The sequence below is a fragment of the Myotis lucifugus genome, unplaced genomic scaffold, assembly GCF_000147115.1.
Source record: "Myotis lucifugus unplaced genomic scaffold, Myoluc2.0 scaffold_236, whole genome shotgun sequence".
Taxonomy (NCBI): Eukaryota; Metazoa; Chordata; class Mammalia; order Chiroptera; family Vespertilionidae; genus Myotis; species Myotis lucifugus.
This window is the reverse complement of record NW_005871284.1, coordinates 703,220-721,540: the sequence shown is the minus strand read 5'-3', so window position 1 is coordinate 721,540 and position 18,321 is coordinate 703,220. Positions and strand designations below refer to the sequence as shown.

The following is an 18,321-nucleotide window of genomic DNA, read 5'->3' as shown; positions in this document are numbered from 1 at the left end:
TCCCTTCCTCTCTGTAAAAAAAAATCAATATTTACACAGTGATATTGTAATTACCTATGCATACATACATTTCACACACTATATTAGAACCACTATCCCCTTTGAGCTTACACCATTTCTTTATCCCCAACTTTTAGTTCTATAGTCATAGGCGATCAATTAATGTCTTGTTAAATACATGAGCAAATGTGTGTGCTTTGAGAGATTAGATATTTGACACCTAAGAATTCTTGCATATGAAAATTACTTTAAAAAAACCTGCCACCACATTCAGTTGATTCAAATGAATGCATCTATGAAGGTTAAGTTTTCCCATATGACTCAACAAATATTTTTAGATTCCTAGGAAGTAATTACTGAACTCTTTCTTCATAAGATTGATGGCCTATATGGAACAAATTATATGTCTTCTTCATTCACGGCGATAAGGCACTGACTCACCTAGAAAAATGTGCCTAGTCTATTTCCTTTGTTATTTTTACTCTTCTTTCTTCCTAACTGCTCTCCTTTTAGCCTTGACTGACAATTCTCACCTTTCCTAATATCATCTTATTGTGCAAATTTTCAACTTTCAGTAGATTCCTGGAGGGATCTCATAACTGGCTAATCCACAGCATATTCCATGTTTAAAAATCCCTAACTTGGCTTTATTTATAGATATTAAAAATAGAGATCTTATTTTATTGTTCTTACTTGCTATTCTATAAGGGATAAAATGCCCACATACCCAGCTGCAATTGACTTATGCTCAGAGACAAAGTCCATGTATTACAAGGCTTTTGACTGACAGCTAATAGCATTAGGAGTCGTGGTCCATGAATAAAAATACTGCAAACTTTGATTTTATTGGATGCCAATGTGCTATAAAAGGATAAGGATTTAATGTACACTGGTTGATGAGTTGGGAACCAAAATGTAAATTAATTTACATTAGTTAGCAGACCATGATGAATTGAGCATGAATGCAGTACCAGCTAGCAGAGGAGACCTGCATTATTTCAGTCCAGATGAATGCCAGGGTTCTAAGAAGGTATTTGGGAGAGAACCCAAAACTTCTCTATTATTGTCATTCCTTTTATTTAGCACTTATAACTGGTTAGCTTCATAATTGTTTTTAAAATAAAATATTTATCAAGTGAATGGATGATTATTTTCTGCACTTATTTCCTTCTTAAGAAAGTAAACGAGGAAGAATACCAATTTAAATTTATTGGGCACTGAGATGTACCAGTTATCTCATTTCATCCTTCCAATCATCAAGGAAGCACCTTAATATGCCCGTTTGGTAGTTAGGTAAAGTAAAGATTTAAACTTTGGTGCTGGTTCAAATCTTAAAGTCTTCATGAAATTGATTTGCTGTTGAACATAAATCAGAAAGAATTCTAGTCATAGTATTTATCATGGCAACACAATTCCTTTTTAAAACTTTTAAAAATACTATGCAGGTAAATATTTACCTCAGCAAATTAAATTCCAGCGAGGTCAATAGAGTTTTCTGTGTGAATTATATAACTTTTGAATGTCAATAAAACAAACTACATCCAGTACAATGCATTTGTTAAATCTGACATTTCCATGGTAAAAATAATTTTAACTTTAAATATTTGTTCAAGGAGTGACTGATTAGAAATTCTGTTAAAATTATGAACTAGCCTAAAACCGCAAAGAAATAAACTAAAAACAAGAACACAATGGCCACATCTTAGCCCCAAAGAACAGCTCAGAGGTATGGCTTTATTTCTTAATTTCCAAAAGGATTCAGCAAACATAATCAATTGTTTTACCCTCCTATCCTATATAATAAAAGGCCAGCAACCATAACGGTGTAACAACCAGAACGACCGATCAACCAGTCCCTATGAGGTGCATTGACCACCTTTCGGCCTGCAGGCTCTGATCACTGGATGGCCAACGGAAAACCATGGGGGAATCAGGCTGGGTGGCAGTGGGGCGGGACTGGTGAGTGGGTGGAAGGCAGACCTCTTGGTCCCTCCCCCTGGCCCACAGGCTCCGATAGATCGCCAGATGGCGAACGGGGAACCAGGGTGGGTGTCAGTGGCAGGGCGGGACTGTGGACTGGTGAGCAGGCTGAATGGATGACCTCTTGGTCCCTCTCCCGACGCTCAGGCTCCATTCGCTGGATGGTGAATGGGGAACCATGGGAACCGGGGTGGGTGGTGGCAGGGCGGGACTGGGGACTGGCAAGTGGGTGGAAGATGGCCTTGATCACAGGCTAGGCCTAGGGACCCTACCCGTGCATGATTTCATGTGCTGGGCCTCTACTAATGTTATAATGTACAAAACATTGGGGATTATAGGGCAATATTTGTAGTTTGCTTTTTCTTGAATAAAAATCATTTGCTATGAGGTCTCAGGAAAGAACTTTTTGCAGATATCGTTATGAAGACTGACTAAACATTACCTGAAAAAAAGAGCACCCAATCCACAACACATATCTTTTATTCAGAAATAATCAGAAAAGAACCATGTACATATTCAAGAAATTCTATAGAAAGTGCCTGGGAACAAGGTGAATTCATCAATGTGTTATAAGGACTTATTCTTTGGCAAAGATGGAGAACAGTGATTTAACCACCATTTATTTTCAAGAAGACTATTTCCCTGGTGTAACTCAAATAGTTAAGGCATTTTCTTTTTGACTGTGAATATTATCTTTCAATAAAAGGTTGCACTACCCATGCACTCACGCAAATCTCCCTGTGTCCTCAAGGGAACAATTTTGGTAAATCAAAAGGACTAAAAACATTTTTAGCACTGAAAGGAACATGCAGTGTTTTGAGACCTCATGCCAAACAGCTACGTTTTCCATTTGTTCTTACTAAGAGTCAAACCATTGTTAAGAATGGCCTTTTACCACAAATAGGTCTACCTACCACTTAGAACTCAGGGCCCAGGACATGGGCCTGAATAAAGAGTAAACTGTGCCCTGCATTCAGAGACACATTTGCACATGCATTAAAAAACAAATACAAATTATAATTCACCCCAAGGCAAGAAAAAGGGAAATACTTGATGCAGTAAATGGTAGATGCTAGTATTCAAAACAGTTGCATAACCTTTGTGTTTAGTTTTTACCCAGTGGTCTGCTGAACTGCCTTGGTATAAACAGCTGAATTCTGGACAACCAAAAACTTTGCAAAACTTACACATTCCCAACTGTGGTAGTCAGGTGATAGCAGTTTATCAGCAAAGCTATCCATGGACAGAGGAAATAAAAGGAAGAATTTCAATGCAGGCAATCTCTGTACTATGTATAAAGGAAGTACACTTAATTTTCAATTAAAATCTTAGTTCATCAGTGTTCGCTGGGCACTTATTTTGCTCAATACCTGCAGCTCTAGGACCACATAACAAAATCAAGTTGTGGAATAGTCAGTTTATCCAGTGACCACCTCTGAAAACTGTCAGATGGGTTTCTCACATCAACACTGAGGAAGTTCACTGTGTTCATGTTAGTGTCAGAGAGAAAAGACAAGAGCAGATGGAGGAACAAGGGTGGACTAGAGAAAGCAAATGAGTATGCAGATGTAGACAATCTGGACACCTTCAAGTTAGATACTTGATAAATTGTCTGTGATACAGGACACATGTCAAGTTGATATTTTACCAAGCTGGACAATATATGTGTCACACAGGCTATTAAGGAAAAATTATATAAAAAAGCTTCAATAACTTGGAAATTGGTTTTTGGTTGATGAGCCTGTTAAGCAAACTGCTAGATGCTTCAAACACTGTTTTTCCTCCATCTCTTGAACAGAGAGTTTCTGTAAATTATGAAAATAAATGGGCCGACACAAGGGCTGCCCTCTTAAGGGACTCCTCCCGACAGTGAAATAATTCAGCTTCTATCTTGGCATTGCTATTCCATGTTGCTCCAATGCAGTGACAATCATCATTTGTCTTGGACTCTCCTTCATCTCTTCACCCTAACTCTTCCCATTTCTATTCAGATTTGGTCACAGACTCAACATAGAGCTGTTATTTTCCTTTTAAGCATTTACTAAATGCTCTGAATTTAGCAGAGAGTAGAGATCACAACTCAGTGTCTTAAGTGTTAGAATTAGCAGCTTGTTAATCTCCTTAAAATGAGTTATTATTATCTATCCTTTCTATGTCCTGGGTATAGCTTAGATGGCCTGGCAACTAAAAAAGAGGGAGGCCATAGCTGGTTTGGCTTAGTGGATAGAGCATCGGCCTGTGGACCAAAGGGTTCTGGGTTCGATTCCGGTCAAGGGCACATATCTTGGTTTCAGGCACCTCCTCGGCCCAGGCCCTGTGCAGGAGGCACCAATAGATGTTTCTCTCTGTCTTTCCCTCTCTCTTCCACTCTCCCTAAAAAAATCAATGGAAAAATATTCCAGGGTGAGGATTAACAAAAAACAACAACAGCAACAACAACAACAACAAAAACAACAAAACAAAGAAGAGGGAGAACTAAAGTATGTTAGAAGATAGTAGGAGTGAAATATTGCTTTTGTTTAGGTCAATTAGTGATAGCTTTGTGGAGAAGGTAGTATTGAACTGGCTTGGCTTGTGGGGGATAGATATGATGATGTCAACAGTTAGTGGTCACAGTGGTAGGAGAAGGCATTCCTAAGGGGAAAGGGATGAGCACAGGCCTGGAGGCATGTGTTTAAGAAATTGTATGTAGTCCAGCTCACCTGGATAAGGAGCTGCATGAATGGGAGAAGAGAAGGCTCAAAGTAAATCTTGTTGCTGGAGGAGAGGAGATCATTGAGGCTGTGAAATGCTATAGCAAGAAATTTAGATTTTTACTTAGTGACATTGCAAAACCACTGGAGACTTTGAAGCATGGTAGAACAATGAGCAGAGCTGTGATTTCTGGAAGATTGATTTAGAACAGGTATGTAGGGAGGGATTGGTAATGTAGTCTACTACAGTAGGCAAGACAAAATACAAGGTTTCGCAAATGTAGGTTTACAGTTGTGAGTATGCAAAACAGAGTTTATCTTGTATTATATTATTAATTAATTATTGTTTTGCTTTCCATATGAACAAATGTAAACCTGCTTTTTCCCACCCTATATAACAAAGATATAAGCACCATAGTAGTGGCAGTAGATAATTTAAAGAAATAACTAGTTATGTTAGAGGTAGCTTCCAAAGGACATGATGCCTGATAAGATAGAGGCAGCAAAAAAAGAGAATAAAAAATGACTTTGAGTCTTTTAATGTGGGTGACTAGGACAATCCTTAACACAAATGGAGAGGTCAGAAGGAGGAACATATTGCCCCAGCGAGGGGGATATACAGGAGATTGGTGTTGAGATATCATGAGGCTAATTTTCAACACACTTAAGATATTTCTATACATGAAGTCTATTGAAATATATGTCCAAAATAGGAAAACTAAAGAAAAATATATACAAATAAAAATGCACATTTTCATAAAATATAGATTCATATGCCACATCATAACTCAGGCCTGTTAAAAATAAATTTGTATCAAGCTAGAGTAAAGCACAGCTGCATTTATGATATACCCTGAGTGGCCAGATTATTATGACCACCTGACGTTTGTAGGCAAATTAGCTATAATTTCATGCTGAAGTTGCTAGAAGGCCAGACCATTATAAATAGGGAAGCAGGTTGTTTACCACGACAGAAGTGATTTTTTTCTGAAGATATGGGTAAACAACGCGATTTAACAGCCTTTGAATGTGGGATATATTTGAACATGAGTGGCCAGATTATTATGACCACCTGATGTTTGTAGGCAAATTAGCTGTACACTGCATCGTATGGGATATGGAAGCCGAAGGCCTGTTCAAACACCTTTGCTGTCTGCAGTTACCAAGATAAAACATCTCCAATTCGCACAGGAACACAAGGATTGGGCAGTTGAGCATTGGAAAAAAGTCCTGTGGTCCGATGAATCACGTTTCCAGTTGCATCATGCAGATGGCAGAGTGAGATTTGGCAGAAACAGAATACAAGCATGCACCCCACATGCATGAGTACAACGCTTCAAGCTGGTGGGGGCAGTGTTATGGTTTGGGGCATGTTTTCCTGGCATGATTTGGGCCCTTTAATTCGTGTGGAACAACATCTGAATAGCACAACATACCTAAGTATCGTTGCTGATCAAGTTCATCCTATCATGTTGATGGCGTATCCCAATGGAGATGGCTTCTTCCAACAAGACAATGTGCCATGCCACGGTGCTCATATTGGGCAGGAGTGGTTTCAAGAACATGAGGGAGACTTTACCTTGCTTAGGTGGCCCCCACAATCACCAGATCTCAATCCAATTGAGCATTTGTGGGACGAAGTTAAAAGAGCCATCAGGCAGCTGGTTCCACAACCATCATATCTCACAGAACTGAACAGTGCTAATTCATCAGGCATGGTGTCAGATTCTTCGCATCAGCTTTCAACATCTCGTGGAGTCAATGCCAAGAAGAATCGCTGAAGTGTTGAAGGCAAAAGGTGGCCCAACGAAGTACTGAAGGGGTGGTCATAATAATCTGGCCACTCACGTTCAAATATATTCCATGTTCAAAGGCTGTTAAATCGCATTGTTTACCCATATCTTCAGAAAAAAATCACTTCTACTGTTGTGGTAAACAACCTGCTTCCCTATTTATAATGGTCTGGCCCTCTAGCAACTTCAGCGCGAAATTATAGCTAATTTGCCTACAAACGTCAGGTGGTTATAATAATCTGGTCACTCAGTGTATGTGCACATACAATGTTAACACCACAAGCTTTTGTATATGTGTATGTGTGTGTGTATGTATATATATGTATATATACACACACATATATGCATATGTGTGTGTGTATACAGAGATCTGAGTTAACATACCAAAATATATTTTGGCTTCATCTGAAACTGCTAAATATTCAAAACTTTTAATTAACTTTCAGTTCATTAATTCAACAAAGATTAATACTCAAATATATATAATATATATTACTCAAATATATGTAATATATAAATATATATATATTATAAGCATGCATTGAGAATTTACAATTATTATCCTAAAAATAACCTTATCAATTAGATACTTAAATATATCAATTTTTCATATGAGGAAGCTGAAGCACAAATAGGTTAAAATATTTGCTCCAGGTCCCATAGCTACTTAATGATGTTTAAGAACGACCACACAACTCACACAATTCTCTGATAACACTTAGAAGTTATGACTTAGCGTGTTCTTGGGAAAGTCACTAGAAAGACTATTATTGTAAACCTATTGGAAACCACAAGGAAGATTTTCTTCCTTGCCTATTTCTGGTTGCTTGGCAAGTCTAAATGGATTTGCCTAATCACTGCTTCCTGTATATAATTATCCTTTTTTTTTTCCTCAACAGACTGCCCACACACTGCCAACCCAGCTGCTTTCAATGACCAAATCTGTAACTGTGAGGTGAGGAAAATTTTTATATATTGTTAAGAAAAGACATTCTAAAACAGTATTGCATATTACTCAAATATTCATTACTGAAATACATGGCCATAAATGGCCAGCTGAATGATTCCAATTGAATATTGGGAAGGTTAACCCTGCTACAAAGACAGAATTATATACACAAGGTCATTTTAGAAATAGAAATTTGTACAAATATGGAATAAACACAGGTATAGAATTGAAAAACTGGAAATATAATTTTGCCAAAAATTATTCTCTTAAAGAATCCCTTAATATTTTATTTTTACAACAGGAAGGAATAACATTGTTTACCTTGTATCCCATGTAAAAACAAACAAAACAAAAAACAATCCCAAAATAAAAATAGTCTGGGCATTAAAAATGTCCATAAAATTGAGTTAATAGAGCTTTTGGGCAAGATGGTGGCATAGGTAAATGCCAGTACTCAACATCTTCCCACAACCACATAAAAATTACAGTTAAACTACAGAACAACCTTCATTGAGAACCACCTGAATAACAGAAGTCCTATAACTAAAGATATAAAGAAGAACCACGTGGAGACTGGTAGGAGAAGTGGAAATGCAGAATGGGCTGGTCCCATACCCAGGCAGTTCCTTTTAAAGGTCCTGTGCCAGGGACTTAGACTAACTCACTCTGAAATTCAGCATTAGAGCAACAGCTCAAAAGGTAACAGGGGCATATGAGGATGAACTGGATTGTTCGGCTGGATGGGCAGCTTTCTCCTAGACCAGTGGTTCTCAACCTTCCTAATGCCATGACCCTTTAATACAGTTCCTCATGTTGTGGTGACCCCCAACCATAAAATAATTTACGTTGCTACTTCATAACCGTAATTTTGCTACTGTTATGAATCATAATGTAAATATCTGATATGCAGGATGTATTTTCATTGTTACAAATTGAACATAATTAAAGCATAGTGATTAATCACAAAAATAATATGTAATTATATATGTGTTTTTTGATTGTCTTAGGCAACCCCTGTGAAAGGGTCGTTCGACCCCCAAAGGGGTCGAAACCCACAGGTTGAGAACCGCTGTCCTAGACAGACATGTTAGCAGAGGCCATTATTCCTTTGCTGAGCCCTCCCTCAACAGAGCTGGCAGGTGGGCACCATATCTGAGTCTCCATAGACACTGTTAGCCTAGGCCTGGTAATTACCTGAGACCCCACACCACCCAACTTGTCAGGTCACTCAGCCAGTTCCAGTGGCTCTTGCATAAAAATGGCCTGTCTTGGCTCATGCTACAGACTTAACTAAAATCTCTCAAACAAACAGCATCTGACTTTGGCATGCCCATGCTTCTTGGCAAGAGACCCCAAGCCTTGGTTCACAGCTTGGTCTATCCCTGGGCACCTCAAAATCCAGCACAAGTAGCAGCCTTCTACAGAGTGCTTTGTAGGTCATACTGGGTAACCCAGGGGAAGGGCACAGGTGGTGGCTGACCTTGGCCTACAACACCCAGGTGGCTTGCACTCAATAAAGGCAGATAAGGACCTGTGGGTGCATTAAGTTTAAATTCTCTGGAGGATTTTGTCTCTCCTGGTTAAGGTGAACCACATCTTCCTTTTTGCCTCACTGGAATAATAGTAAACTTTATCACACAGCTGATTTCATTCTGTTTGCATTAAAGTGAGTTGACTTTATGTCTCTCTTTCCCATTAGAAATTTCTGATTCTCCCATCAGAATCACATCTGATACATTTTCATCCCCTACAGTGCAGAAGAGCCTCCATAATATGAGTTAAACATTGGTAAAAATGTCTTTTTTTAAAAAAGTTATTTATAATGTTTACATTATTAGAGATGTCCTCCATACACTCTCTTTGTAAAAATTCCTTTTAAATATATCATCATTCAAAAATAAAGAATTAAAGGTGCTAAGTGAAGGTAAGATTGTAAGGATCACCAGGTTTAGGATAGCATCCAATTTAATTATTCAATTTACTCTGATTCAGCACTTCCTGCATTTAAGACACTGTAATAGGTATTAGGAATTTAAACTAGGACCAAAACAGCTACTTTCCCAATACATCAATAAGCTTTATATAGAGAAACATATCCCCATCCGTGACCTTTGTATGGTGACAGTACAAAAAAGCATAACTGGCCCAGCACAATCCCAATAGGACCAACAGAACTACCCCACTCTGCAGGGATTTGGCAGGAGTCTGCTTTCAGGAATATACATTTAGTTCTCACAGTGTTCTTGTTCTCCTTGTCTCAGTAAACCAAGCCCAGGTATAACCCCATGGCCCCTATGCTGGGTACTGCCATTGGGTTATTGCCTGGGTATTTCTGGTTGATTCAAGTTCATCTGTGCTTCCATGTCCCAGGGAAATTCCTACTCCACTCCAGGATCAAAGGAGAAAACAGTTCAGAGCCAAGTAAACCAGCCAGAGGGGGCCCTGGTATCAAAGATAAAGATTAAAAAAAAAAGTGTTCCTTTTAAAATTAAAGAGTTCTGTCTATGGGTTCTCTAGCCTCTAAGAGCTTTGCTGAGCAGCTGGAGGTCAGCAAGTGACTCAGCTAGCTGGAGGCCTGCTAATGAATGCTAATGCTTTGCTGGGAGCTTAAAACTAGTATTTGCCTTAGGGCTGTGCTGAATAATTGCTGGTAATTGAACTGTAGAAATAGCTACGCATTATTATATACTAGTGGCCCAGTGCATGGATTTGTGCACATTGAAAGGAAATTAATTAGAAGAAATATTTTAATATCGTTATTTGCCCTTTCTCTAGAATAGAAATGTCAACCATATTCACGATCAACAATGACAGATCAAAACACATGCGTGTGATTGGCACCAGCGAGAGCTTTCTATGTATCGTGCACATGCGAGTCAACTTAGTCTTTTATACATACAGAATAAACTTGCTTAATTAGACCTGCTTTCTGCTGTAGCTAAACTTTTTCCAGCCCAGTGAAGCACCCCAACTTCTCTTTCAGGTAATTGTCAGCAACACAGCAGTAAATATCAACAAAAAGCAGATTATTATTGTAGATCATGCAGGGAGGAAAAAGGGTAAAATATTTAACTGCAGCAGTGTTTGACTATATTATGTGCAGTGAGAAAACCTGAAGTCATTTTCAAGGTCCACCACTTCTTACTTCTTTTTAGTTGTGCTGTTTCTAAACTTTCTAAATTTCCGTTTTCTTGTTAATGAAAAGAAAATAGGATTCTTTGAGTCTCCTATCTACCTACTCCAGGACTTCTGTGAGGATCAAATGAGATGAGGCATGGGAAAACACTTCACAGATATTTGGTTAAAGTGTAAAATGATTGCACTTGGCTATAAAGCAAGTCATGTTCTTGGGCTGAAAAATATCCAAGGAGGCTAGTCGCTAGGGAGAGGAAGCTGGGCATTGCTATGCGACGTCATTACCTGGCACCCACAGAAATCATTTCTGGGCTGGGCTGAGCTGTGGGCTGCATTTTGCACCATGGGGTCTCAGCAGCTTTGGCTGTGATTTGGTGGGCTGTCCCTCAGGGCTGGTGGTGGGGCCTGTGTCCTACTTGGGGGAAGCCGAGTGTTGCTTTGTCAGTGCCATTTCTTTGTGAATGGCCAGTGTGTGTCACAGCAGCTCCTGCGTTTAGTGTCTGCCCCCTGGTGGTCAGTGTGCATCATAGCAACTGGTCAAACGATTGGAGGGACACTTAGCATATTAGCCTTTTATTTATATAGATAGCATATCTTTTTTAATAGAAATAGTGAAATGCTCATTTTGTTCTGCTTTAGAGTTCCTTGCAAATATGACTTAGTAAACTTGTAGGACAGGAAGTCCTTTCTTTCATACCATCAGACACTGTGGTATGGAAATGCTTGACTTCTTTTATTTCGTTTTCATTTTCAGATTTAATTCTGGGGTTCTAATGCATTTTAATTTAGCCCATGAAGAATTTTTGAGTATTTTCTTCACATTGCCAAATAATTGTTATGAAGGCCAAAAAAATATGTAGCAATGAATACTACAAATAACGTGTAAATGTAGCTAATATTTATTGAGAAGTCATTTTGTGCCACTATGTGAATTGACTCATCTAATCCTCAGAACATCTCTAGGGGCAAACACTATTACTATTCACATTTTGTAGGAGAGAAAATTAGAGCTCAGACATTTTAAGCAATTTGCCCAAGGTCAAAGAACTAGTAAGCTGCAGAATGTGAAAAATGATTTAAATGGAGTCATTTCAAAATGGAGTCAAAGCCACCATCCCAGAGGAACTGCCTTGCTGGTCTTAACACCTCAAACCGTTGAAATGTTTGAAACGGGAAAAATAACCTGGGGATTGGGCCAACCCAGCCTTATATTCCAAACAACTGTTTGTAAAGCTAATAAACAAAGCAGACATTTTGACTAAGAAGACTGCAAATTAGGCCATTCTTTAGAATTAGCACCACCCTGAATAGTTAGAAAATAAACCAGCTTATTTGTATGTATAGAAATTTCATCCCTAAATAATTAGCACCGATAGAAATTCCTTCCTTCTATTTATATAATTATTTCCCTTTACTTTCTCATAAATACCCCCTGCCTTCACCTCATAATTGTAACGCTATTTGGGTTTCTGTCTGAATCAGTGCTTCTAGAAGTACAATACTTTTTGATCTAAAATGAACACTTATTCCCTCTTACTTTGGTTTTTAATTTTTATTTTAACAAGGCATTGGGTTCATACCTAGTTTTTGGCTCTGGAGTCTGCACTTTTAACCAGCAAGCTCTAGTGCTCATCACATGTCAGATATTAGTTAACCACTTAATTCTCATATACTCCATGGTATAGCTCTACCAATATGATATCTATTTGATAATGAGGAGATTGGTCCAATCAATGTCAATCTGCTAGTACATGAAAGAACTAGGCTTTTAAATTTAGTTCTGTTTGGCTCTTCTGATATCTTAAATCCCATCCACTTCAGCCTTCCAGAGAAGATCGTATAGCTATTATTTTCAATAGCATATTGCATTAGAGATAAAATAGATTTTAAAGGAAAGAGAAGTGATTTACTAAAATATTATAGTAACTATCAACTCATACTCTTCTAAAATATTTAAAACACTTAAGCCAGTTATTAGATTTTTTAAAAATATGTAAAATACTGTTAAACTAATATTGAATGTCATCATTCTGAGAAGCAGAGCTCTAAGGACTATTCCTAAAAATTAAAACAATTATTCATCTCACTGTTTATGTGATTTTCCCAGGGTAACTGCAATTACCTCAAGAGAGGTAATTTTTTTGAACATTTAAAAAATACATTTTAACTTATTTTGACTATTGCAAATATAAAATGTTATTTAGTATTTGGGTATAACAGATTACAGATTGTGTATTACAAAATCAAAACAAATCCATAAGTGTTATAAAAATATAATTGTTATTTCAGGATAGATTATTTCAATGATTATTATTATCATTGCTACTATTTTTCCAAATGAGAGGATTAACCATTTATATCTGAAAAATTAGGTAGTATTAATATGCCAGTCAAGTCATGATGATCCACTAGGATGTAAAATTTATAGAAAAATATATAAATGTTTGTTGTTATGTTATTATTATTTATAAGGACATTCCTACATAAATGTATTCTTTCCTTGTCTGCGTTCAGATTTAGAGTTTTGATAACCACTTATAATAACCACTATTGCAGGATTCCAGATCTCTTGTTATACACTGAATATTGGAGGATAAAAGAAGAGCGTACATCATAGATGGGTTATAGCATAAACTTTAACAAAATGGTTTGTCACTGGTGTCCTACTGTGAGTCATTTATGGTTTTATTACCTTTAGGTCCCTTGAACAGTTTGATTTCCACAACAGTCTCCAGAATGGGTCGCCTCCTACGCACGTACAGCCGAACAATAGACCCTGCCTCTTTGAGGGCCTCCACCGCTTTACTGTGGGAAACCTCTGACACATCCACCTCGTTCACCCGCAAGATACAATCATTGACCCTGAAAGAAAGGAAAAATGCAAAGGTCAGAAGTGTCTAGGAGAATTCTCAAAGAATATCGTTATGACCTTCTAACCTTATGAAGTGGGGGAGCAAAGAATGTCAGCAATTTTAAAATGCTTAAATTTGGAAAGAATATTTCAAATAAAGAAAATTTAAAAAAACACACACCTTAAACTCCTGAGCTTCCCTAGCTTCCCCACATTGGCTAGTCAAGTGCCATCCTAAACTCCAGTCCACTCTGACTAGTTCTGCATCAGGCGTGGTGTAGTTAGAAGGACATGTTTTAAGGTCTCTGCCAGTTCCATCATAATTTTAATTGGCTTTAATTGGTTGGACTGAGGGTTACAGACTTACTACTATGGACTCTATAGGATACCTTTGAAATTAACCCAGTTATTAATTAATAACAGGAAAGGAGTACAGGGAAGGTTAGATGATATGGGAAAGCCATTTGTACAACTTTGCCAGAAGGCTGCAGTTTAACACTCTCCAGGTCTGTTCCTTGCAGATCGCTGGGGGAAGAGACTGCACAGTAGACACATGCCCAGTATGGTCTGGGTGAAGTGGGATGGTGCTTGCATGTCAATCACATCTGGAAACAAACCATTGGCCACAATAGGCCCGGCTACTGTAAGCATGGGAAGATTGGATATTTAAACTCCAAAACAAAGGAAGTTTGCTCTCTTGACCCACCTGGCCCCCTTCTGGTCCCGGATCTCTGACTGTAGGGGGTGTGCTCCAAAGCATTTGCTCATGTGGCCCACAGCCATGTGGACCCCCCACACAATGGATCAATGGATTACAATTAGCCTCAAGCTCTGCCAGATTCAGCTCCACCACGGAACGGAAACTCTGGACACTGGCTTCCAGCTCCGTTGAAACCCCAGCTGCACCTTTTTCCAGGACTGGTTTAAGGGAAAGGGGACTTGGGAAACCAAGGGATATAATTTCATGCGAATAAAAATAACTCATTCTCCTGTGCGAGTCTTAGATAATTCTTTTTCTCAAGATATTGTAAGAACCCCACTCCCACTAGCATCAGAGAAGTTCCACCCATGCAATTCTCTGATAACATAGAGACATAACAAATGTGACTTTATAAATTATTTTTTCTTGATTTTTTAGAAAATCTGAAAAATAAAACTATGTAGAAAGAAAACACACACACACACACACACACACACAATAAACCTATTAGTATATTAGTATTCTGGCAAATTACCTTCTATTTTTTGTTTATTTGTTTGTTTATTGGTTTTTCAAATTCATCTCATAATATTATCGGTGTTGAAGTTCAAATTTTACAAAATTCAAAAAGAATCTCAGACAATTCTTGCCCTAGATACTTACTTTGAAAGCTAAGAATTATGATAAAGTCTACATTAAACTTTCTTTTCTGCCATTTTCTCAAGGGAAAAAAATAACTTGACTTTTCCATAAAATTTATTATCGATATGAAGAAATAGAAGTTCCAACTGGTTAGGTTTTCTGTATAAAACCTTCAGGAATTTGAGTAGAGATTAGATATGATCTCAAGTCTTCCTATTTCAGAATTTGGTCTCTTTCCTCTTAAGACCACATACAGTGAGTCCTCACTTAATGTTGTTGATAAGTTCTTCAACTTTAAGTGAAATGACATAAAAAAACCACACAATTTTACCATAGGCTAATTGATACAAACAAAAGTTAAGTTCCCATAGCATCTCATTATTATAATGAAATGACATTAAATGAACAACATTGTTTAAAGACTTGCTGTACATCTAATGTGATGAGCAGATATATGTATATTGTGTACATCAATTCATAATTATAACATGGGCTCCGGCTACTGTGGCTCACTTGTTGGGCAAACTGTGGTTGCTGGTTTGATTCCCAGACAGGGCACATGCCTGGGTTGTTGGCTCCACCCCCGGTGGGGGGTATGCAGGAGGCAGCCAATTGATGCTGTGCTCTCACATTGATGTTTCTCCCCCTCTCCCTTTTTCTCTAATAATCAATACACTATTCTTTAAAAAAATTATAACATGGTAACAGGAGTATTATGCAAAAAGAATGGAAAGAATTTTCCTATCATTTTTGTCCATAACTTTTCTATACCTATTTGAGGATCTGAGTTTTTAGAACTCTTATCTCAATGAGAACCCTAAGTGGCCTCAGAATCCTGAAATGGAACGTTTCACTAAGATTTAGTGATGTTATTTCATTCTAACAGATGCTATGGCTTTAACAGGTTTACACATACATTTCCACTCTGACTGACTAAAAAAATAGTTCACAAAAAATTACCAATTAAAATAGTTTTGAGAATGTAGGCACCACGGGTTCCTGCCTCCCTGTAGCAGCTGGTCCTTTGAGAGTAGGTAATTTTGTCATCTCGTGATAATGCAAAAACATTATGTCTACCATCACCCTATGCTCAGAACACTAATCATATCTTAAAATGCTGCTTGCTGTAAAAAGGAGTGGCTGATATATTTAAAAAATCTGCATGCTGTATCTATTCAAAGAGTAACTTTTTTTCCTTTTGTATACAGTATAAATCTTAATTGTCAATTGCTGGGATAACAAATCACAGCCTAAATGAGATGGTTTTTCTTGAACCTGTGGATGAAACAGGCATCCTTAGAGCACTGAGAAGAGCACTGGACTAGTCGTCAGGGGGCTTGGAGTTGAGTCCTAGCAGTGGATCAGCTGTGTGACCGTGGTAAATTACTTCATGTCTTTGAACTTCAGCTTCCCACTGAGGAAAGAGGACAGCCATGCCCAGAGTTAGTGGGAGGAGTAACCATATAGATGACAGATATGGATGTATGTGTAAATTGGAACACAAGACACATCTGAGAGTTTTAGCTATTAATAGGTGAGTCACAGTTGCTGTGCATAAGAATTTGTTAAAAGGTAACTAAGATGAATATGATTTCATGTTTTCCTATTTAAAAATTGGGCTCTTTCCTCTTAGGACCACATAGAGTAAGCCCTCACTTAATGCTGATAGGGTCTGCAACTTTAAGTGTAATGACATACATCAAAAACAATTTTGCCTTATCACTCTGGTCACTTCACTTATTTGCTCACACTTAACTCAGACCAATTATGAAGCACTGATAGTCGTTTTGCAGACAATTACATTTTACTGCCATGGTACAGTGTTGGTGATGGCATGAACGTGATTCCTATCTGGGTTTGTCTTTTTGTGGAGCCTATGCTGATATCAAGTTATTCAGAATTGATTGTTTTAAACTGAAAAATAAATTGGGAGTGTGGGGGAAGAAATTTATATTCAAATCCTTAATTAGAAAGGAGAGACTACAACTTCCCTTTCTCCCAATCACTTCAAATAGCATTTGACTATAGCTATTGTAATTAATTTGCTTTCTCTGCCAGTAGATAACCTTTGTGAGTAAAGCCACCACTTACATTCATTTTGAAACATATAAATATATTACTAACTTCAGAAAAATAAATTGTCCCAGTAAGAAGTGCCACCTTTATCATATCTCTGACACATTGTTTTAGAAAAGCATTTACATACAAATTTCCTCTCTACTCTACCCATGTAATTAAGCTCATAGTTTCACTGCTTGCTGTTTCAGGCATAAGTCTACAATATTCTTTTTAGAATAGTCCACAAGATTAAAGGATTCATTTTAATCTTTTCCTAGTTTCATTTCTTTTTGATATTCTGATACATCTACTGGCAGAAAATACCTTAGAAACAAAAAGAACATTTCATCATTAACCTGTCCATGGAATTGCATCTAAATTTTGCACTAAACAATTTAGTAGTCTGGAACATGATACAGTATCACTGAAAAGTCAAACAATATTTAACAAAGTATTTGTTCCATTTTGAAGATATAATTTAAAATCACATGTAATACATACTTTCTTTCATAGATAAAGTATGTTCTGTTGTAAAATAAGATTTGTGATTTTATACATCTTAAGGAGGTTAATTTATTTAAAATAATCACTAAACGCTTGTGATTACAAAATTTAAAAATTTCTGTCCTTTATGCATTTAAAATACTGGAAGGATAAAGGTTCCTCAAAAACTTAAGAATAGACCTACCATATGACCCAGCAATCCCTCTTCTGGGTATCCATTTTCAAAAATTTTGAAAATATTTATTCATGAAGATATATGTACCCCTCTGTTCACTGCGGTATTATTCACAGTAGCCAAGGCAGGAAATCAACCCAAGTGTCCTACAGTGAACGACTGGATACAGAAGATGTGGTACATACATATAATGGAATACTGCTCAGCCATAGGAAAAGATGAAATACTACCATTCACAACAACATGGGTGGATCTTGAGAGTATCATGTGAGTCAGACAGAAAAGGACAAGAATCATATGATTTCCCTCATATGTTGGATATAAAATAGAAAGCAACAAATGGATGAACAAAACAAATAACCAAGAACAAATATACTCATTAACATAGTATAGTGGTTACCAGAGGGAAAGTTGGAGGAGATTGAAGAGGATAAAGGGAATCACATACATGATGATAGGAGACTAAACTTTGAATGATGAGCACACAATGATATATACAGGTGATGTATTATAGCATTGTACAATCTTATAAACAATGTGAACCCAATATATTTAAGAAAAAAATACTGGAAGAAAAGATAAGATTCAGCTGTGGTTCTTTGTGACTGTAGAGATGATGGATATTTTTTTTAAAGCATATATAAGGGCCAGGCTAGTGGGGCTCAGTGGTTGAGTGTTGACCTATGAACCAGGAGGTCACTGTTCAATTCCCAGTCAGTGTACATGCCAGGGTTGCGGGCTTGATCCCCAGTAGGGGGCATGCAGGAGGCAGCTGACTGATGATTCACTTTCATTATTGATGTTTCTATCTCTCTCTCCCTCTCCCTTCTCTCTGAAATCA

General features: G+C 37.5%; 1 protein-coding gene across 7 annotated transcripts in view; it reads right to left on the bottom strand.

The window, feature by feature from the left end:
* DLG2 (discs large MAGUK scaffold protein 2) overlaps positions 1–18,321 on the bottom strand; it is a 1,152,012-nt gene that overhangs the window by 506,428 nt on the left and 627,263 nt on the right. For all 7 annotated transcript variants that reach the window (XM_023762195.1, XM_023762199.1, XM_023762198.1 and 4 more), the window contains one exon: positions 13,243–13,412. In XM_023762195.1, the coding sequence (XP_023617963.1) occupies positions 13,243–13,412 (170 nt within the window). The remainder of the gene's footprint in view (positions 1–13,242; positions 13,413–18,321) is intronic.